General features: G+C 38.8%; 1 protein-coding gene across 3 annotated transcripts in view; it reads right to left on the bottom strand.

Annotated features, from left to right (window-relative positions):
• Positions 1 to 23,007, bottom strand: part of Scyl2 (SCY1 like pseudokinase 2) — a 58,570-nt gene that overhangs the window by 10,161 nt on the left and 25,402 nt on the right. For 2 of the 3 annotated variants that reach the window (XM_010631387.2, XM_010631386.2), the window contains 10 exons: positions 18,125 to 18,274; positions 16,558 to 16,779; positions 15,713 to 15,829; positions 14,685 to 14,810; positions 13,651 to 13,827; positions 11,905 to 11,916; positions 11,670 to 11,792; positions 7,413 to 7,526; positions 3,999 to 4,131; positions 2,086 to 2,204 (listed from right to left, as the gene is read on the bottom strand). In XM_010631387.2, the coding sequence (XP_010629689.1) occupies positions 2,086 to 2,204; positions 3,999 to 4,131; positions 7,413 to 7,526; positions 11,670 to 11,792; positions 11,905 to 11,916; positions 13,651 to 13,827; positions 14,685 to 14,810; positions 15,713 to 15,829; positions 16,558 to 16,779; positions 18,125 to 18,274 (1,293 nt within the window). The remainder of the gene's footprint in view (positions 1 to 2,085; positions 2,205 to 3,998; positions 4,132 to 7,412; positions 7,527 to 11,669; positions 11,793 to 11,904; positions 11,917 to 13,650; positions 13,828 to 14,684; positions 14,811 to 15,712; positions 15,830 to 16,557; positions 16,780 to 18,124; positions 18,275 to 23,007) is intronic. The other variant, XM_033763858.1, reaches the window with a different exon arrangement.

Genomic DNA, 23,007 nt, shown 5'->3' with positions numbered 1-23,007 from the left:
TTGGGGAGCCGGTTAGGAACTCTCCCCAAAGACTTCAGAGTGTTTTCCGTGATTGCTGCATTGTATCTGCTGTTTCTTAATCAAATTTTTAAAAATACTTTTTCCTAAGTTAATGACACTTCTCGTTTCCTGTAAAACACATGTATTTTAAATCATGACTGACAGACCAAAGAGGTCGGTCTGGAATGAGAAACCTTGACCGTGGGATGAAGAGGAAAGCAGAGTGCACCCATGCTCGCAGACCACTGCGCAATACCCAGGACAGGTTTCACGGCACTTCTCCAGGGACATAGGCCCACAAGTGCCGTAAGCCGGAGAAAGTTAATACAACCCTTCCAACGGAATTATACATCCTAAAACAAGCCCGGGAAAATACTTTTAAACACCCTCCCCATCAGAAACACGAGAACTAGGGACATAAATGACAAGAGCCGCAAACCACTTAGAAGTAACCTACTCATCCTCAGGGTTCAGGCTCCCATTCTTCTAACCCCAACCCCAGACCTGCCACCGAAGACGAAGACATACAGCATCTAATCTGGGGACAGACTCAGAGGAAATGTCAGACTGCCACTTCCACACCTCTGCTCACAACTACCTCCCTAACACCAAAAGTGCTCTTACTTCAGCGGTGTCTTTCACTGCTCTAATTCACTTTTCAGTCCCCAATTCTAAACCTTGCCTGCCTGTCCTCTGACATGCTCAAGTAAACAATAACTCCTCAGTCTTTTTTACATCATCCTCACTAAACATCCATCTTCTTGTGAACAAAAATGGCTTATTGTTTGCTACTCCAAACTCAAGTTTTCTCTCAGTTTTTGTTTCTGGCACTGATCTAAGGCTGAGGCTATACAATGAAGAATAAGTTACAGCAACTAGCTTTTGAGGAGTTTCTTCCCTTCAAGAAAAGTCAGTAGGGTCGAGGATTTATGTCAGTGGTTCCGCCGCTTGCCTTGCAAGTGAAAGGTCCTGAGTTCAATCCCTGGTACCAAAAATTAAAATTAAAACAAAAGGAAAAAAAGAAAAGTCAGTATAGGGCCAGGGATTTAGCTCAGTGGTGCCATGCCTGCCTTGCAAATGGCAAGGTCCTGATTTCGATCTCTGGTACCAAAGAAGAAAAGAAAATTTAGTATAGGCACATAGCCGTGATAAGCACGCAGAGAGAGAATTCTGCAGTAATTTCTGCACAGTCATCACCCCTGTGCTCAAACATCCACAGCTTCTTCAAAGTTCAAATACCTGAAGCAGACAGGCATTTAGCCTTCTTATTCTAGTCTCACTTTATCTCATTATTTCCTTTTCTGTCAAACTGAATTATTCTTTCCCTTTGGCACACGGGGTCTTAATTAATGATCTCCTCCTGTTATTTATGTCTTCTACAGTCTCCTATCTCTGAAGGTGAAAGGAGGTGTGACCCACTTCGAAGCACTGGAACTCTGACGAAGTGGTGCAATGCCATCATCATGATTACATTATAAGAGATGGACTTCAGTCTTGCTGGCTGTGATGAAGCGAGGTTACAGTGGAGGACCTCGGGAAGTGACGCACATCCAGCTCACAACAGCAGGGACTCAGGACCCCACTGTTGGCCGGACTCAGCCCAAAAGACCTCAACCCTGCCTCGAACCGTTTGAGTGAGTGCAGAAGTAGATCACGTCCCTGTGGGCCTTCAGAGGAGCCCAAGCCCTTCACTGCAGCACTGCAAGAAACCGAGCAGGGAATCCGACCAGGCCCACACCTGGCATGGCTGACCCACAGAAACTAACAGAACTGCTTTAAAAAAAAATCTGTGGTGATTTGTTATGCAGCAGTAAATAACAAATACAATCCCCAAACACACTCCATGGCTCTGTTCATGTCGGCTTCTCAGCCCAAATCTAAAGTAACGCCAAAGCTACACCTTCCAACGTCCTGTCCGTTTACCACCTCTCAATGGGGCCTTCAATAACCTACCCTTCCACCCCATAGCCCTTCTTTGTTTAACTTTCATATTTTTCCTTGTTTTAGCAATTTTTATGTGCAGTATATTTTTTTAATGCCAAGAAAACAGCTGAATAAATTAAATAAACCCTAAAATATTCCTACCTGGTTAAGATTCAGGTTGTTCTCAATACTCAGGGGAATGAGATGAGGCAATACTTTCCCAGCCAGCTGCTCTTTGGTAATTCCTAACTTCTTATGAGTAAAAGTGCATTTGTAAATACCTGACAGAAAAGAATGAGACAAAATGTATGAGCTAACACTACATTTAATAGAATCAGGAGATATTTTGATTATCGGTATAGCACAATAAAAGTACAGGACCCTAAATCCCCAGCCCTGGAATTATTAAAATAATAATCCCATCACATCTTCTTGCAGGAACTGGGGGTCACTTTACCCTCTCGATACTACAAAGCCCACCTCTCACAGCTTCTATTTATTTAATATATTCTCATATAATCCTGTATGACATTGCGTGGCCTTTTCTCAAGGTCTGTGATTAATGACTAATAAATCACTATCTCAAAAAAAAAAAGTATAGGACCTACACCTTACTTCTTCAACAAACTCTCCATGTCTGAAACTTAATAATTTAATTCAACTTCATGTGATCCTTTCCTAGTGCTCAGTTCTTTGCTTGAATTTCAAGGTCTCACCTACTACACCCATGCCAAAGGCTCTTCTTTGGGCAGACTGGGGGAATGCTTGGCATTCTCTGAAGACTTTTGTATTCAAAGTGTTTGAAATAATCCAAAGCATCACAACACACCATCTCCCAATATCTGTGTCAATGTACACAAGACTTACACATTCAAGCAATCCATTATTTTATTGAACATCTACTGAATGCTTATTTGCTGAGCACTATGCTCATTACCTTTCGTTTCACTGAATTCTCATAAGAACACTAGAAGAGTGATGCTACTTTTATCCTTGTCAATAAATGAAGAAGCTTTCCACTATATCACACTTTTGCTCTGGAACACAAACTTCTCAGGGCACAAACGATTCAAAGTGTACAACAAGAGTTCTACATCTAAGAGAGGGCCACAATAAATACTAGCTAATCATTCCTATAATATTTACCAACAGCTTTGTATAAGGCTGTGCACTACAGTAGATGTTAAGATACAGAGATGTATAATACAATTTTTGTTAAAAATAAAGAACCTCAGCTTGGAATGGAGGTTGAGCAAGGAGGTTCCATGAGTTCAAGGCTGACCTGGACTACATAACAAGACATGGTCTCAAAAAGCAAAAAATAAATAAAGAACCTCAAATTTAGGAAGAACACAGTGTTAAAGCTTTTGTGCCTCTACAGTCATGAGTGTTTCTGTCACACAGCAGATCACTAGCATGCTCAGACTGCACTTCCACAGCTCTGACTATGTACCATCCACTTCGGAGTTTCTGGACAGAATAATTTTAATTTGCTGACAGCACAGAATGTGCAAATAGCTAATACACTTATCATTAGTGAAATATACTGGCTAAGATTCAAGCATACCTAAATTTTTAAAATAAGCTCTTCCATTTATCAGTTGTACGATCTTGAGTGACTTATTTTGTCTGTCTGAGCCTGTTTCCTTGTTTTAAAACAAAATAACTGCTAGCAGTCTGGTATAGCAGAAGGACAAATAAGACAATGCAGAGAAAATACTTCATCTCTCAAAAACTGAGTGCCAACAAATATCAAGTATTACGAAGACTGGCATCAGCATTCCAGAGGTCTGTCTGACTCTCTTATACAGTGCCTGCTATGGGGGAAACCATGCTATCCCAACTTTTGTGAAACTGCACATCCTAATTACCTTATTTTTTTTTATAATTGTCAGTATTTTCACTGCTTTTGCTGAAAGCAATACAAAGAGAAAATTTATGACATTTACCCCATTGTTCTTCAATTACTGAATGCTATATACATGAAAAGAATAATGGTTTTATAGACTAGGAAATATATTTGCATAATGGTGAAACAATGAAACAGTAGGAAACGACATAAAGCTTTCGGCTACCTAAAATCCCCATGAGGACTGCAGGCTCCTTGGATGGAATCTGTTGTAAGAAGGGCAGGATATCATCAAGCACAAACCATTTATCCAAGTATTCCAGTATCTTTCCTAAGCACACTAATGAGTTCACACGAACCTATTAAAAGAGATAATCACATTTGTGATGTGGTCTCTGCAACCTAGAACCAAATGTTTCAGTGTAAATTTAATCTTCATATAGACATATGCTAAAATTTCCAGAATAAAAAGTTTTGAATCCATGCTTTAATAACATAGGAAATTCACTTAATTACTAACTTCCCTGGCTTGCTTCCGAAAGAATTTCCAATTGCCTCACCAAGACAGTAATTAGTTAAGTACAAGGAATGACTTCAATTTTGTAGTATTTAAAGAAAGTGAAAGGCTGGGGAAGCTTTAATTATCTTTGTGCTTACTAAGAACATCCTTTGGGAGCTTCCTAATTTTATAAAAAAGAATACATTCTCTTCACCCACTGACCGACTCCACGGGGATTCCAATACTTTAACTCAGGTTCACCATTCTTAAACTAAATATTTTAACATTTGATGCTCTCTGTATTTGTCTAACATAAAGTTTCCTACTTCTAAATACATCTTTAATACAGTTAGGTAAAATCAACATTTAGAAACTCTCCTCAAAATTCTACACTCACTTGGCTTTTGATAAATATGTAAAACCCTACATGATTCAGTTTTTAGCTGGAACTTATTAAGATGGAATAACCTTTTAAGTCAGAACAAGAACAGCAATAAAACTCTAGTTTAAAAAAAAAAAAGCTAAGCCAGGCATGGTGGCACACCTGTAATCCCAGCACTTGGGAGGCTGAGGCAGGAGGATCACTGTGAGTTCAAGACCAGCCTGGGCTACATAGTGAGTTCCAGGTCAGTCTCAACTACATAGCGAGACCCTGTCTCAAAAAACAAAAAACAAACAAACAAACAAAAAAGCTAATCTAAGAAAAATAGAAAATAATTTGGTTAAAACTGTACCATTTTTCTACAGGAAAAAATGAATTTTCCATTTCTGAAAAATAATGAACAACTGCTTTCTGAAATTCAAACAAGAAATATTATAAACTCTAAATGATACCTGAAGGCTTAACTTATTCTCAGAATCAGTTTTATAAAAGAAAGACAGGATTGGTGGCATACACCTGTAATCTCAGCACTTGGGAGGCTGAAGCAGGAGGCTCCCAAGGTCAAGCCCAGCATGGGGAACTTAATGAAACTTTGTCTCAAAATAAAAAATTAAAAAGTGTTGGGATGTAGCTCAGTGTAAATACCCTGAATTCAATCCCCAATAACCCCATGACATACACATGCACAAACAAATGAAATGTTCCATCTAGTTGGATATATTAAGGGAAACCAAAAATTAAAATATTAGTTTAACTTCATTTTCTTTTACAATATATAAAAATCAGTTCTTTTTGCAGGGCATGGGGTAGTGCACACCTGTAGTCCCAGCACTCAGGGGGCTGAGGCAGAGGATTACCATGAGTTCAAGGTTAGCTGGGTTACACAGCAAGACCCCAACTCAAAAAATAAATAAATAAGTCATATGGGTCATGAATATATATAGCTCTTACGAGTATTTTACCTAACTCTATGCAGAATTTATTTTTCTCTATTTTCAGGGAATAATAGTAAGATACAAGTCTAATTTGTGGGTTTTTTTCTTTTTTTAGGAGTTCCCTAATTAGAATTTTTAAGCCCTGGAGAATAAGTACTATACATGCAATTTAGAAGTACATATTTCCTACTCTGAAGGGAGATAGGAGGACTAAAAGTAGTCTCTAAAATACACTTAAAAAGTAATACATAAAATGCAAATTTACTCTCCAGTTACATCTAAATTCATTCATTGTAATTCTTTGGAAGCAGCATGTCTTTACAATGCCGGTTAGCATGTTTAAGAGACGCAAGCCTCAATGGGCATGAATGCAGACCACTTAGATATCTCCGCTTCCTACCCTACACACGCCTGCACACGTAGCCAGAACTGAACATGTACTCTAAGAAATTCATGCTAAAATACATGTACATGCCATAAAATATGGGATAGTATACAATTTCTGGAAGGCATTTTGAAAACTGAATTTTAAACTGTACACTACTACTGTCATTTTTGAAAATTCAATCATAAAATTGAGAGGGGTTGAAGATTTAGCTCAGAGTCACCACACCGGCCCAGCCAACACAAGGTCCTGAGTTCGATCCCCAGTATGGGGGGGGGGAGGTAAAATGAGAGAAATTTTTTAAAAAGGACTACATTTCAAATACTTTCAATAATGACAGCGAAAGATACTCAGAGAAGAAACTTTCTCAGGACACAGAGCAGTTAGTTACAAGTCAGAATAAGAACTCCAGGCTCGTGATTTCATTTCACCCCATGCTTCTTCACTTCCATGACCACTTTTCCTACTTTGGTCTCGGTCTCCCATCTTTCTATCAAAAGCGTGAGCCGTACTGGAGCAGGTGGCTATGAAGTACAGTGTCTAAGTGCTTCTGCCTTTCATTCTATTAAGCTACTAATACTTATTTTTATTGAAATTCACATCCCACCAAATGAAGATAAAAGGGGATTTCCAAAGAAGGAGCTCTTACAAAATGCAGATTTAGTAACCTGCTCATTATCAAACATCAACATAAAGAACTAACTGGTCAGGAAAGTTAAGGCAAGGCAGTGTTTTCTAAAGTTGCTATTTTGAAGAAAGTACTTAACATTACTTTTATAAAGAAATATCAATGTGATAAACTCTTAGATTTAAGGTTACAGTAAAGTTAGGGATGTTCACTGGTCTCAATGTAAGGCAAAGCAAACTGTGTTAACTGTTCTACCTTTTTGATTATTTTAACTTAGTGTTAAAATTCTGCATTCACAAGAACCGACTTTTAATCTCCGTATTTTCATACAACTATTTCACACACTTACATGTGTATAAACTTGTCTTAGTGTCATCTACTTTTTCTAAAAGTGGGAAATGGAAGATGAAAAATTTTAAAAACTGATGACTAAAAATGAAGGCCATTTGAAAAGAATTTAGGCTTATCTACCAAGTTAAGGGCTGCTTTTTTTTTTTTTTTGGTACCAAAAATCAAACTCAGGATTTGCGCTTGCCAGGCAGGTGCAGTGCTGCTGAGCTACACCCTCAGCCCTCTGCTTATTATTTTACAATAATAAAACTGTTAACTGAGTTAAAGCAGAAAAGGATTAAAAACAAATTTTTCCAGTGAAGCATTCAAAGTTAGGGAGCAGGGAATAAAATGAGGGATACAGTATTATAGAGGATCAGATAAAAACCTACAGTTCACTTTTATAGCACTACATACACATTACAACCAAGACAAATTATAGCAACAAAAAAATTAACATTAGTAATAGGCAACTACTTACAGCAAGGGAAGATGTCTGCAGACAGGCATTTTTAATTCTTGGTATCAAAGCATTTTTCATGGATGGGTAGTCTATAAGATTTGCAAAGGTTGGAATGATGTTCAGACAGAGCTCCTATTTAAAAAAAAAATAGGATCCATCTTAGACAAAGATTCTCTCATCCTTTTCCATGTTCAAAAGCATTCTGATTTGCATAGCTCATTCGTCAAATACAGTTTAAAACAAACTTCATGTATGTCATATTATTTGGTTTTCTTCAATTTGGAAAAAGAAGAGTTATAATCATTTTTCAGTTTTACAGAGGAGTGAAAAGGTTCAAAAAAATATTATTCAAACTAGATCACAAAGCCAGACATGGTGGCATGCACCTGTAGTCCTACTCACAAGAGGCTGAGGTAGAAGGCCGCCTTGAGCCCAGCCTGGCTGAAATAGCAAGACCCTGTCTCCAAAACACACAACAGACTCAAAAACAAAAGAAGTTATCCTAGATCATAATAAGTAGCATATGCTACTCAAAATGATCCTGGTGGGTCAGGGATTCAGCTCAGTTGTTCCACCACCTGCCTTGCAAGCGCAAGGTCCCCAGTGCAATTGCTGGTACCAAAAGCAAAAATAAAAACAAAATGATCCTAGGAGCACAGGAGAAGAGACTACTGAGGGAAACGGAACTACAGATGTATTGATAATATGCAAACCTGAAGTCATTCATTTATAGTAAGCAATAGAAAAGAGCTAAGAGTCAATCATCAAAATACTGGCATGTATTTTATTTAACTCATCCTGAAATTTCCAAAAGGCATATGTATCCACTCAGAACTATAAAAATAATGTGAGTGATATAGTTAACGGATAAGAAATACAGGTTACAAGTAGCTGGGTGTGGTGGTACACACCTGTAAGCCTAGACCTGAGTTCAAACTTAGTACAAGGAAAAAAAAAAAAGAAATACAAGCTTTAGGCAAGGATATGGTGAGATTGGTACTCTCGTGCACTGTTGGTAACAATATAAAATATCACAGGTAAACAATACAGAGTATCTTAAAAGAACTGGCACTAGAACTAAAATTTAACCCAGCAATCTCACGCTTGGACATACAGCCAAAGGAGCTGAAATCAGTATGCCGCAGGTATCTTCAAGCACAAGTTCACTGCAGCACTACTCACTATAGCCAAGAAACAGAAATAACACAGGTGTACCTCAATATATAAATGAAGGAAATGTGGGAGGTATGTATATAGATGAATATTATTGGCCATCAAAAAGAACTGTTAACTGCAGCAACATGGATGAAACAGAGGACTTTATGTTAAGTGAAATAAGTGAGGCATTTGGAGTGAATGCTTCATGCTCTTACGTCTATGTGGAAGCTACAAAGTTGATATCATAGAAGTAAAAAATAAAATAGTGGTTATCGGAGCCTAGGACTGAAGTAGAGTAGGAATGGTGAATGGGTACAGAGATGCAGTTGTGTGGGAAGAATAACTTCTAATGTTGTACAGCTGACATCAACGGAATGCTTCGAAATAGCTCACAGAGACGGCGGCACCACTGAGCTAAATCCCTGGCCCTCATATAGAAGATTCTGAACATTCTTAACATTAAAAAATGATAGCACGGGCCAGGGATTTAGCTCAGCAGTTCGCTGGCCTGCCCTGCAAGCTCAAGGACCTGAGTTCAATCCCCATACCAAAAAAAAAAAGATAACCTGGGTGGGCATGGTGGTGCACACCTGTAATCCCAGCACTCAGGAGGATGAGGCAGGAGGATGGCTGTGAGTTTGAGACCAGCCTGGGCTACACAGTGAGTTCCAGGTCAGTCTCAACTACATAGTGAGATCCTGTCTCAAAAACACCAAAACAAAAAAAAAAGATAACTGTCTAAAGTGCTAAGGTGCTGATTACCCTGATCTGATTATTATACATTGTGTCCATGTACTAAAATATAACCCTATACCTCATAAATCTACGTCAAACAAAAATTTTTTAAAAGGAACAGATTTTAAAAATACAAGCTACATTTGAGGGACAAATTTGCACAGATGAGAGATGAGGCTAGGGCTAGCAGTCAGGGAGATGCTGGGTTCCTGCTACAAGGGAGCCTCCTTATGGAAGATCAACTTTCAGAGCAGAGGCAGAGAAACAGAAATGCTGCGCTGCAAAATCTGACTCAGAGCAGGAGGTCACCGAGACCTAAACACATGGCTAAGGGGGCCGCTCTCTCCGTAAGAGGAAGCAGGATGAAGAATTTAAAAAACAGGAGACTGAAAGAAACAAAATAAAACCTAAGGAAAGTCTATCAGCAAATTCTAAAGCAACTTCTGCTTATTTCATACTTTTTCTATAATTGGTGCTGGTGGGGAAGAGTAATAAACACAGTTTCTATGTTTAATTTAAAGGGTAAGTAATAGACACATTTATAGTGCTATTTAAGGACACTGTCATCTGCAAACCATACTCTACCTTTCTAAGCATTTTTCAGAATCATCTCCAGCATCTTAAATATTTATAATCAGCTTTACTTTTAAATTTTCAATTTGGAGCCAGGCACAGCGGCATGCAACTGTAATCCCAACACTCTGGAGGCTAAGGCAGAAGGACTCTTTAGTTTGAGCCCAGTCTGTGCAACCTGACCTCAGCAAGAGCCTGTCTCAAAATACAAAGGGGCTGGGGATGTAGCCCAATGCAAAAGCCTAGGTTCAATTCCTAGTCCTGCAACAGTTAATGCATTAATTTACATTTTCAGTTTACAAATGAATTTAAGAAGTTACATTCTATCCTTCTGCTTGCATGATACTTGAGGAAAAGATTCTTGTTTCCTATTTTGTCCAGTACTCTTACAAATGTTTGGCTATGCTTTAACTTTGTCACTCTTCTCAACAGACAACAATGAAAATGGTTAGATTGGTAACAAAGGATTTTTACTGAAAGAGATTAAAATGCTAGTTTCTAAAACATAGCAAAGCTGCACTAGTCAATTTGAATTGTGTATTAACTTTTAAATAAAATACTGGCTTGACACTTTTTGGCCAAACTCTGGGGGGGAATAAAGGGCCTTTCACATCTCTAACCCACCCTTTCCTTCCTTAATTTTACTTAATATAAAACCAGGTTGGCTGTATACAGTCTATGGCAGTGTTTCAAGAGGCTATAATTACAACTCATCAGACAGAGATGAAAAGTAGAGAGGTAAAGACTGTACATCTTCCCCATTCATCCCACAGCCTAATCATAAAGGAAAAAAATTAATACCAACTGCACACTTTTAAATAAACTTAGTAGACAAAGACAGAAATGAGTCAAAAAAGTGATCTCAACTATGTGGTATTAGGCTCAAATTAAGGAAAAGATTTAAGCGCCAGGGATTTAGCTCACTGGTACCATGCCTGTCTCGCAAGCACAAGGTCCTGAGTTCAATCCCCAGATTTAAGAAATCCCTTTGTTCTTCTTTATTAGAATTTCTTTACTGGCAAAAAGATTATAAATTTCCAAACACGAAATCATTTGTGTGGTGAGATGTTCTTAACAAAAGAATTTTCCAAAGCAAAAAATTAAGTTTTAATAGCAATCCAGAATTTTTTCCAGACAGGAAGCCCGATGAACTAGAATTTAAAGAGTAAAGACTATAGAACTAACAGGTGGCAAAGTGTATGTTGTTTAAGACTCCTTCTATGGAACAAAGCAAGACTATAAAGGCATTAGGAATAGGCACACTGGACTTAGGGGCACAGCCCAATGGTAGAGCACCTGCCTAGCATGCACAAGGAGCTGGGTTCAATGCCTAATGCTGGAGGGGGAAAAAAAAGTCACATTAAATTATTCTCTTCTCATCTGTTCCTTGCCTTACAAATTAACTTCAGCACAGACGAAACAGCATTCAGAAATAGGAGACTGAATTACCAAGCATGAACTGTTTTTATAAGAAAAAGGCACATACATCTTCTAAATCATTCACAGTTACCCATTTAGAAAGCAGAAAGAAGGTACACAACCAATCAAACTACAGTGAAGCAAACTTTCCTCCATACTACCACCTTTCTAATAAAAGCAGCAAGTCTACTCCGTGACACATGTATTTACCAACTGATCCTTCAGTCAGGCGTGGACATTTTAATAACTATATCATTAATGCATTCAATAAATACACTTACTACTGAGTTTCATACAAAACATTAGGACTTATACCTATAATGTACTTTACTTCTTTCTTCTACTAAAAGTCAAAATCATCATCAAAGAAAAACAAACCCAACACTGCACCTGGATTTGAATGGAAGGCGCCTCCAGCGCTCTGTAAACCATCGGCAGGACACTGTTCTTTATCTCGTCGGGAGGGGTTTTCGTGAGCAGTAAATCCATTTTTTGTAGGAAAATTAACAAAATCTGTTGCGAAAAAGGAAAAACATGCATTAACGCGTAGCATCTTTAAAAATCTCATATACGCCAAAATTTAAAGTTTTTTCCAAAGCAGGAAGTTATGTACTTTGACACTCACCATGTTGCTAGCCTGAAGGCATGGAAGAGAAAAACACACAAATCACATGTCTGGAGGCATAGAATTTAATAGCTGCTCTCCATGTAATCACTTAGGCTAATTTCCTCACTCTCACACACCTACAGTAATAATCACTCAACAAGAACCAACGATCTGGAAAGCTATTGGGTTAAAACATACAAGACTGAGGGCAGCAAAGTCAGATGTCCCAAAGAAGTAAATTCCACTACTCAGCTTCCATAAAGCTGGAGAGGAAGAGGGGATAAAGAAGTGAGAAGGGCTGGAGGAGAAACTCCAGAAAGAAGCATTCTTCACTGCTCCACATCCCTAACTTCCAGAACAAACTGCCTCTTCATGCAGAAGAGTTCTGCCAAGACTCAAATTCTTTTAAGAGAAATTCTTTTTTTTCTCTCTCTCATTGAGTTTACTGGTACATTTTAGGTAGACAGTACAATTACATTCATTATTGGGATCTTGTACCTCTACATGACAGGTCTTGGTTCTCATTTTTTCCCCTTGTCCCTGCCTTCCCTTCACCCCTCCTCCCCTCCCCATTTACAAACACTTCTTTTCCATTTTCTCACATTTTTTTCTTTTCCCTATTAGCTTTCCCCTGCCCTTCCCACTTTCCCTACACCTTTAGCCCTTTTCTTCCTATTTCACATTGTCAATTATGTCATTAGGATCTTATGTACTGTGACAGTTTTTCACACTAGAGAAACTATTTGGTATTTACACATGTGTGACTTACTTATTTCACTTAGGAGTATATTCTTAACTAAACAACTAACGGGGGAGGGAGTTTACCCAAAGGGACAGAAAGGAATTCAGACTACAGGCTTCTTAGGGTGTCACTTCTTGAGTGACTCTGTGCACGCCCCCTGGATGCGGACCCCTGCAGGGGTCCGAGAGACACTCCTGCTTCAAAGCCACAGCTTCCACCTGGCACCTTCCCTGACCACACAGGCCTCGTCCCCCTCTTCGAGGGAAGGACTACAAAGCTCATCCATCGGACAGTGCAGGGCTGAATGACAAGCTACTGCCCTAGATGGCAGAAGCACAACATACTTACTCTGGGCTGGAAATTGTCATGTTATTCCAACAACTCTTTTCTCGTTAGAAATGGGGAAATGGAAGCTTTAATATGGAAATGACCGATCTAAGTCTACACAGATGAAGAGGCCCAGATTCAATCCAGGCATGTGGTCCCCCTGCTCTTAAATCTAGGATGGCCCTCATCCTGGTGAATACATATGGTCATAGGGTTCACAGGAGAGAATAATTTTTCCACTTGTAACACATATACACATCATTTCCATGGTGCTCTAAGCATTCTCTTCTTCTACTGAGTATTAATTAGCAAGAAAGAGAGTGCAAACTGGCAAATTAGGCTGCAAATTAGACTGGAAAACAAATCAAACAAAAAATACTTGGAAGTGCTAGAGAGAAATTAGCATTTCTTTGCCCAAACATACAACTTTCAATAAAGTCAACTGAGAGAAGAACAGCATATTCGAAATTCTACTACAATTTATTTGTAACTTATAGACAAAGACATTTCCTGCACAGTTTAATTTTAACTTTAGGAATGGTTCAAACATATGCAAAATAGCTTTCTAATTAATAAAAAAAAGTCTCTTACACTTACCTGAATTTTTAAAAAGCCATATTCACTTACTTTGTTTGCTGTAGCAGTCATCATTGTGAATAACAGCAGATAAAGATGCAAAAATGCCTAAAACATACCTGGATTGGCTCCTGCTGTTTAAATACAGGGCCAAGGTCAGGTAGAATTAACTTGACATATTCTTCTTTGGTGCACTCCTCAGCAATCAATAAAACATTGGGCAAAACAAAAGGTACCATGTCAGGATTCACAAATTCTGAAGTCAAACAAGGCAAAATTCTCTGCACGATGACACGCTGAAAGGCAAAAACGTTTTTATAAAAACCAAATTTATTTTCAGCCTTTAGAATTGACAGTGAAATATAGAGTGTCTGATCCGTTTAGGTAAAATGACATCAGTATACTTTTTTAGAGAAAAATCGGACAGTGTCACAAACTATGCTAAGACAAACAGCGTTAAGTTGGGAGCGTCATGAGTAAAGGGAAAAATATGGTCCCATTTTTAGGAAACCTTCCCTTTAGTCTTCACTGATGCAGCTCCTAATTCATTACCTACAGTTCATATCACAATTTAAACACTGTCCTACATTGTCAGCCCTACCTGTATTTACTGTAATAACCTGGAGAGCAGGACAATATTTTGTGCTTCCTCTTTACTCTCCGTACCACTTAAGTTCAGGGCTAGACAAACAGCAGGCAACCAATGGCTCTCTCATAAACACTGGGAGCCTTCTGCAACCAGAAAATACCAGCTTTACCACCGGTGCCTCCTTTTAGCATTCATCAGCATTTTTTAGACTGTTTTACACACATGATTTAGGAAGTCAGAGGAGAGCTAAAGGAAATGGAAAAACTAGCATGGGTTCAGAAGTATCCTCTTAACTACTGTTAAGACAGTCGGTCACAAGGACACTTCACAGGCTTCTCTGACATTTACCATCCAACTGCTGCCCTCACTCGGGTAGCAACCTCCCTATGTTTTAAATCCTGCTTATTTTGGGACCACAGTGAAACTTTTGGCATTAGTCCTTTTACAGTCTTTTAGGTACCTAAGGCAAAAGTTACCTTATTTCCTTGGAAGAGTCATTACAGTGAGTCAAAGTCAACTTTAAATTTTAAAAAGACTGTGAGAAGAAAATGATCAACAACAAACCTTGGGCAGCTTTGGTAGAACCTTTGGCAGTCCTTTGAAAAACTGTGACTTCTGAAGATTATTTCTTTGGAATAAGCTATCAAAATATTGAAGTGTGACTGCACCAACATCATCAAAGAAAGGAATCTAAAAATAAGGAACGCAATTATTTTTATTAACATTAAGTTGAAAGGACTTCTATCTGAAACTGCAATATGGTGAAAAAATATTCAGAAACATTTAGCAAAATGGTAAAGACTGGTTTAATAAAAGATCTAATTATAAAGAGAATAAATTATTTTTCAAATTCAAATATTCAGAATTACTAGCTGTGAGTTGGATGAACAACTTTTTTTAACTCTTTCGTTTTGTTTTGTTTTTTGGTACCAGGGATCGAACATGGGTCCTTGCACTTGCAAGGCAGGCAGTGGAACCACTGAGCTAAAAACCCCTGGCCCAACTTTTTTTAACTCTTAAAGACTGAAAGATCAAGTAAAATATCTTGAAAGCATAAAGAGTACTATTTATTAAAATTCATGTCTATAGCCCGGCATGGTGGTGCACACCTGTAATCCGAGCACTCAGGAGGCTGAGGCAGGAGAATCACTGTGTGTTGAAGACCAGCCTGGGCTACAGTGAGTTCCAGGTCAGTCTCAACTACATAGTGAAACCCTGTCTCAAAAAAACAAAAAACAAACAAAACACAAGGAACCGAGTTCAATCCCCAGTACCAAAAAAAAAAAAAAAAAAACCAAAAACAAAATCCATGTTTGTATGAGTGAAATAGAGGGTTATAACTTGAGTCCATAATGTCTATATAACTAACTGTAACTCTTAGCACTATTTGAAATTTTTCTATCATGACACTTATATACATATATATTACTTAGCGGTTGAAGAGTAAAAGAAATTTGTGTATTTAATATGTGCAAAAACAGATGCTATCTAAGGACTAAACTGACTAATATCTTGACTTAGAAGAACTTAACCTACTTTAAATTTTTTAATTTTTGTTCCACAAGCTACTACAGAAGTCCACGTGTACTCACCTTTGTCATTTGATCTGCATCTGGTCGTACAGTTGGAGTTACATTTAACAGTAGTTTCACATGTTCACGGACTTCCTCAGGTATACTTGTCAGTGAACTAGATCCTAAACGACTCAACTATTCCAAAGAATAACAACATTAAACATGAGTAGAAAATATTCAAGAAAATATACAATTGTATTAAAAGTCTGTTTACTCAAGTGTTGACTAAACAAAATGCTAAATCTTTTTTCTTTTTTTTTTCAGATAGGGTTATGTAGTTCAGGTTGGCCTTGAACTCACTATGTAATCCAGGTTGGGCTCGAACTTGTGGCGATTCTCCCACCTCAGCCTCCCTAGTGCTGGGATTACAGGCATGTGCCACTATGCCCAGCAAAATGATAAGTTTTCTGTTGCAAGATACCTTTATCTTTAATACATCCCCAAAATTGTTTCCAATCTTAAACAAAATGCCTAGCATTTTAGACCATAAGTCAATATTCACAGTAGTAAATGCTGATTACAGTTGTAGTAATAAACTTAAAGTAGTGGTTCATTACATATAGAAATTTTTTATTAAAGTAATGCAGGGCATGGTGGCTCACACCTATAATCCCAGTACTCAGGAGTGTGAGGCAGGAGGATTGCTGTGAGTTTGACACCAGCTTGGGCTACATAGTGAGTTCCAGGTCAGTCTCAACTACATGAGACCCTGTTTCAAAAAAAAAAAAAAGTAATACAAACTGGAAATTCATGCAAAATGGAAATGAGGCACTAATTTAACAATTTTCTGACTGCATTTTAGAAACAATTTAAAGAAATTTTAATACATTTTTTAACCCAAGTAAATATAAACAGGCAAATACCTGATCCAACTGCCTACTAAAACTTTTATATATATCTTGTTTGTTGACTTCAAATATAGGTTTTCCTTTATTGAATACAGCATACATGACAGTTCCAAGAGAATACATATCACTAGCTGTTTCACAGCTGACAGAAAGTATGTATTCAGGAGCCAAATATTCAGGATTTGGAAGACATAATGATGGTAAATTTGGGTCCCATTCTTTACAAGGAAACTTAGGCTGTAATTCAGAAAAGAAATGACATAGATTCAATATTTCAATCAAAGCAAACCATTATCAAGCCACAGTAATCTACCTTTAAATTTGCAGTAAGTCACACAAGTAAAAATGCCCCTTCCCACCACCTTCAATTCTAAAATCTCCAAACCCCCATATCTGGAACACACATGCAATAAACTGAGTTATAAGAACTTGTATAACAGATTACTGAAGTCTCGTCCAGAAAATAAATTATTCCTACAAAATGCAGTATGGCCAGACAGAGGTCTGGCTCGTGTTTTATGCTACACAGGCTTTAAGTTTAATGGACTCAGTACAGACTATTGCTTGAAACCTTGCTCTTCCACAAACTACATGACTGAGTTAACAGGTTCATTGTAGTAAGAGTCACCGCATTCCTGATGGAGCTGTTGAGCCACTGTCACACACTGTCCCACCAGGTGACTTTTCGTTAAGTGTATTAGTGAAGAGCCTTGCAGGAGGGACAAGATCTGCTGTATCACCAGGGGTCCTCGCCACCCGACAGGACAGTCACACCTGTCTCACTGGTGACTCACAGTCAACAGTATGAAAGTCAGGCCTAGCACCAGGCCAGGCTAGAATGCACTTCCCAAGTACCAGTTCTTTCTGATTCCCTTAGTCCCACCACACTGGGTGACTGAGGCAGGAGGATCTCAAGTTCCACCCAAACTTGGGAAATTTAGTGAGACCCCGTCTTAAAATATAAAATAAGAAAGGCTGGGATACAATTCAGTGGGAAAGCCCTCGGTTCAATCCCCAGTATCACCAAACAAGAGATGCTTAGATCACAAATTCATTTTAGTACATGTGCTGAAGAGAGGAGCACAGATTACATTTTAGGTCAAATTATGATGCTTTTTTTTTTTTGGTACTGGGGATTGAACTCACGCCCTACGATGCCTTTTAAAGCAATATATAAAAAAATAATAATAAAAGCAACACACAGTAAACGTCTGAAAAATAACAGGTGCCATCTCTCAAAAGGTTCTCTTCTACCCAAAGGAGATAAAATTGGGGAAATGTGGCTAGGGATTCACAATGTGGCCAGCATGTCTGGCATTCTGAGGGCAAAAAAAAAACCCTATTTAACACAACAGTTATCAAATTTATTTAAATCTGGCATCCTTTTCTCAGGTGATAACTTCTATGGTCTTGATGAGCTGGAGTGCCGAATGCCCTGTGAAGGTGTAAATGTAAACACCCTATTGTACACACAGTCTATCTGTTCACATGAATCAAGGTTACACTAACCCTCTAGTCCATTCCAGGCCTAATCACAAACTTCCATGGCTCTGAAAAATTGAAAGATGAAAACTTTCCTTACCTCTTGTTCAGAAGGATTGGTCGATGACACACAAAAATCAAAACCCATTATTTTCCAGGCTCCACTTTTATTCAAAATTATGTTTTCTGGAGTAATATTTCCATGAACCATTTTCACACTGCTGTGCAAAAATGACAATCCTTCTGAAACCTGTAAATGGAAAGTTATTTTAAATAAAATTCCTTCTGACTGCAATAATAAAATGTCTCATAAAAATCATAATTATTGCTGGTTCTCTCAGTCAGAGTTTTGTACATCAACTAGCCGTCCAGTTTTATCTCAAAAGCAGGAGTGCAAAGGTTCTCAGTTTCCAGGACAATCTAAGCATTAGTGGAAAAAACTGAATTATGAAACCAAAGAACTACTGTGTCCACTAAGTTCCTGTCTATGTACACAGAAGCAGAAAGAGAAAGCACTTTTTGCTGTCTGTATTTATTCAGTGCCAGTTTGAAAAGTGAGGGAATCCTTGACTCTTGAGTTACAAATAGAGAATACTAAGGTTTTCACACACTTCCGCTTCATGCTGAAATTGTTTTTCTGAACAGTACTGTGCTGTTTCCAAATATTCAACTGGTGTTCACTTATTTTCAGCCAGATTAATATTTGGTAATTTTTATATCTGTGCCTGAGATTACCAGAGAATTTGTTACCAAAATGGAAGATCAGATTTGCTTCCAGGAAGAAGTGCCTTTTGGCAAGCTAATGTGCCCTGACTTCAGGACACGCTGTTCCCAGTTTTCCTCGAACTCCACTGTTTCCAGTCTGCTTTGCTGCTTCCTCCTCATTCCCCCAAACTCCTGGGCACAGTATCCAGACCACAGTCATCTGCTTCCATGCTGGCCTCCTCGGCGTCCCCGCTTTTCTCATCTCCTGTGTGCTGACTGCTCCGGATGGCCAGCCTGGGCCTCTGCTCTTAAGTCCAGACTTTTCTCTCTGGGATGTCCTAGAATCATCACACTCTCAGGGGAATCCAATTCTTCCTCCCTGTAGTCATTCCCGTATCTGTTAATGGTCATTTCATTTTTCTAGAAAGTTGCTTAGGACAAAAATCTTTGAGTTACTCTGTATTTCTCCATTTTTCTCATATAGCTAATCCTAGTATCTCTACCGTCAACACATACTTGGGATACGATGCGGTCTTATCACCTCCCCTAACTCCAGAACATCTTATTTCCAGCCTGGGTCACTGCAGCAGTCCCCTACCTCATCTCCTTGCTTCCGTTCTCAGCCTTCTACACAGTTTAGGGCTCAGTACAAGCGCCAGAGTGATCTGTTAAACCTATTCAGATGGTGCCACTTCCTGCTAAACCTCCTAAAGCCGTCCCCCTTCAGAGTGAAGCCCAGTTATTCTGATTTCCAGGCCCTGGCTCCCCAGTGGCCTTCGATCTTCTCCCCTACACTGGCCTTCGCATTCACTCCTTCCTAGCCTAGTGGCCTGTCTGTCACTATTCCCCACACGTGCGAGCAATCCTTAGAAACTTTGTGCTTCTTGTTTTCTCTGCAGGACATCATTCTTTCTTCCGGGTATCAAGATTCTTTGAATTTTCAAGGTTTTTTCTCAAATGCCTCCTTTTCAGAGACATGACCTTGACCACTTCACTCAAAAGTGTCTCTCACCTGAATCTTTCCTCTGTCCCCTTCCTTTCATTTTTTTGCTCCACATCACTTATCAAAATCTAATTTACTGCCTGTCTTTCCCATGAGAGAACATCAGTTTCAAAAAGGCAGAATTTTTTTGTTTTGTTCACTGCTATACCTTCAGCACTCGGAACTACGCCAATTTAAACTGTCAACTATTTACTACACTTGATCTTAGCCAAAAAGCCTGAGAAGCAATGTCAACTATTTACTTACAACTTTCCACATGAAGGCAAGTCAACAGTGAAGAGTGTGTAAAGTGTTACATAGTTTAGCTCTCTGGGTTACTAGCCTTGTAACTCTGAGCCCGTGATGGCAATGTATAGGTCACAGTTGACACATGATTTCAAACTGTGGTATACCAACTTGTTGTTTTTGAAACAGGTCTCACTATGTATCCGAGGCTGCCCTCATACTTGCTACACAATCCAGTCTGGCCTTGAACTTGTGATCCTTCTGCCTCAGCCTCCTGAGTGCTGGGATTACAGGTGTATTGCCACCTTGCCCAGCAGGGAAAAATCTTGAATTTACTATGTGTTTCTGGCACTGATTTGGCAAATGTTTTTATGTAATTATCTCAGTTAATCTTTGAAACCACTTTACAGTTGGAAAAAAATTCAGATGCTTACTACAAAGCTACAGTCATCAAAACAGGGTGGTATTAGCATAAAGACAGACATGCAAAACAATGGGACAGAATAAGGATCCTAGAACCATATACTTATATATATGATGAAATGATTTTTGACAAGAGCACTAAAACCATTCAATGGGAAAGAACAACTAAAACCATTCAATGGGAAAGAACATTTTTTTTTCAGCAAATAGTCCTGGGCAAACTGATATCCACCTACAAAAGAATGAGGCTGGACCCTTCTACCATTTATAAACCTTAACTCACAGCTGTGGTGTAGCATAGTAGTAGAGGGCATGTTAAGCATGTGCAAAGCCCTCAGTTCAATTCCCAGCATAAAAGAAGGAGGGGTGGCAAAGTGGAACAAAGACCTAACCGAAGACTTGAAAACCATGAAACTCTTAGAAGAAAAACAGAGGAAAAGCTTCATGACATTGGGTCTGGCAATGACTACTTATATATGACACCAAAATCATAGGTAATAAATGGAAAAGTATATGAAATAGACTATTAAAATTTTTTTTTTTTCGGTACCAGAGATTGAACTCGGGTCCTTGCGCTTGCAAGGCAGGCCACCGAACCACTGAGCTAAATCCCCGGCCCAAGACTATCAAAATTTTAAAAATCTGTGCTTTGAAGAATATAATCAATGGAGTGAAAAGAAAATCAACAAATGGGAGAAAACCATATATTTGATACAGAGTTAATATTCAGAATATATAAAAGATCTTATGACTCAACAATGCATAATACAACCTGACTCCAAAATGGCAAAGGACCTAATGAACAGATGCATCTCCAAGAAAGACACAACAGCCAGTAAGCACATAAAAGACACTCAAAGTCACTAACCATTAAGGAAATGCAAATCAAAACCACTACAATCTTATCATCTCAGACCCATCAAGATGGACACTATTCAGGCCAGGGATTTAGCTCAGCGGCATCCCGCCTGCCTTGCAAGCAGAAGGTCCTGAGTTCAAACCCTGGTACAAAAAACAGACGGCTACTATTTTAGAAAAAAGAGCAGGGCATGGTGGTGCACACCTATAATCTCAGCATTGGGAGGCTGAGGCAGGAGAACCACTGAGAATTTTAAGCCAGCCTGGGCTACATAGTGAGACCCTGTCTCAAAAGAATTTGGATAGGATATGGAAAATTGGAATCCTTGTACAATGCTGGTGGAAGTACAAGGTGACGCAGGCACGATGGTAAAAAGTACAGGTAGTTTCTCAAAAAGCTAAAAGGAGAATCGGCATATCAGTTCTATTCCTGAATATATACCACAAAGACTTGAAAAGCAGGGTCTCAGAGAGCTATCTGCATGTCCATGCTCATAGACGGAAGTAACTCGAGCGTCAACTCCTGGACAATGGACAATGGACACTGGACCTCCTTCCCATATGGTGCAGGCATGAGTAGAGTACCATTCCGCCTCAACACGGAGAGAAAACCTCCACACTCGACAACACACGCACACCCTGAAGACATTACGCTGAGTGAGAGCGCTCATCACAAAAGGACAAAACACCATGTGGTTCCACTTCTGTGAAGTACACACTTTACAGATAATAATCAATTCACAGAGACAGGAAGAAGAACTGTGTTTGCCAGAAACTAGGGGAAAAGGGAAGGGGAGTTATTGTTTCTCAGGTACCTTTTCATTTCTGCAAGGTGCAGACACTTGCAGAGGGCTGATGGTCATGAATGCAAAACAAGTGGACATACCAAATGGACGTTAAAATGGTTAGGATGGGACCAGGGATTTAGCTCAGCGGTTCGGTGGCCTGCCTTGCAAGCGCAAGGACCCGAGTTCAACTCCCGGTACCAAAAATAAATAAATAAACAAACAAACAAACAAATAAATAAAATGGTTAGGATGGAATTTTACCACAGTTCTTTCAAAACTACTGTAAGACAATTATAAGACAAGCCACAGACTGGACGAAAGTATCTACAAGTTATCTGACAAAGGACTTGTCTCCCTACATGGAAGGAAATCTTAAAAATAACTCACTGAAAAATAATCCATTGAAATTTGGATAAAGAATCTCAACAGATATTTCACTAAAAGCTCTTCAGATGACAAAGAACCATACGAAAAGGTGCTTGATATCACAACCCATCAGGGAAATACAAATTAAAGCCACAAGGAGATACCAGCGCACCCTGTTAGAATGGCTAAAATATAAAGGACAAAAGCATGTCAGGTTCTAGCAGAGGGGGGAAATGGAACGCTCATAAACTGCTTTTAGGAGTTAAAAAATGGTACAACCACTTTGAAACAGTTTTGTCAGTTTCCTTAAAAGTCAAAGATTCAAATGCCATTTGATCTAGCCATTCCACTCAAGAGAGATGAAAGCGTATGTCCACTCAAATGCCTGTACACAAACGCTCACAGCAGCTTCACCTGCAATAGCCAAAAACTGGAAACAAACCAAACGATCACCAATAGGTGAACCGGTAAACCAACTGGTGTATGCATAGAGTGGACTCCTACTCAGCAATAAAAAAATAAACTACTGACACATACAAGACAGGTGAATCTCAAAATAGTAATCTTTTAAGCATTTTTATTAGTGTATGTTGTGATACACAAAGAATACAATCA

Source organism: Fukomys damarensis, unplaced genomic scaffold, assembly GCF_012274545.1.
Source record: "Fukomys damarensis isolate Sample0158 unplaced genomic scaffold, DMR_v1.0_HiC HiC_scaffold_15, whole genome shotgun sequence".
NCBI lineage: Eukaryota > Metazoa > Chordata > Mammalia > Rodentia > Bathyergidae > Fukomys > Fukomys damarensis.
This window is presented reverse-complemented; position numbering and strand designations above follow the sequence as displayed.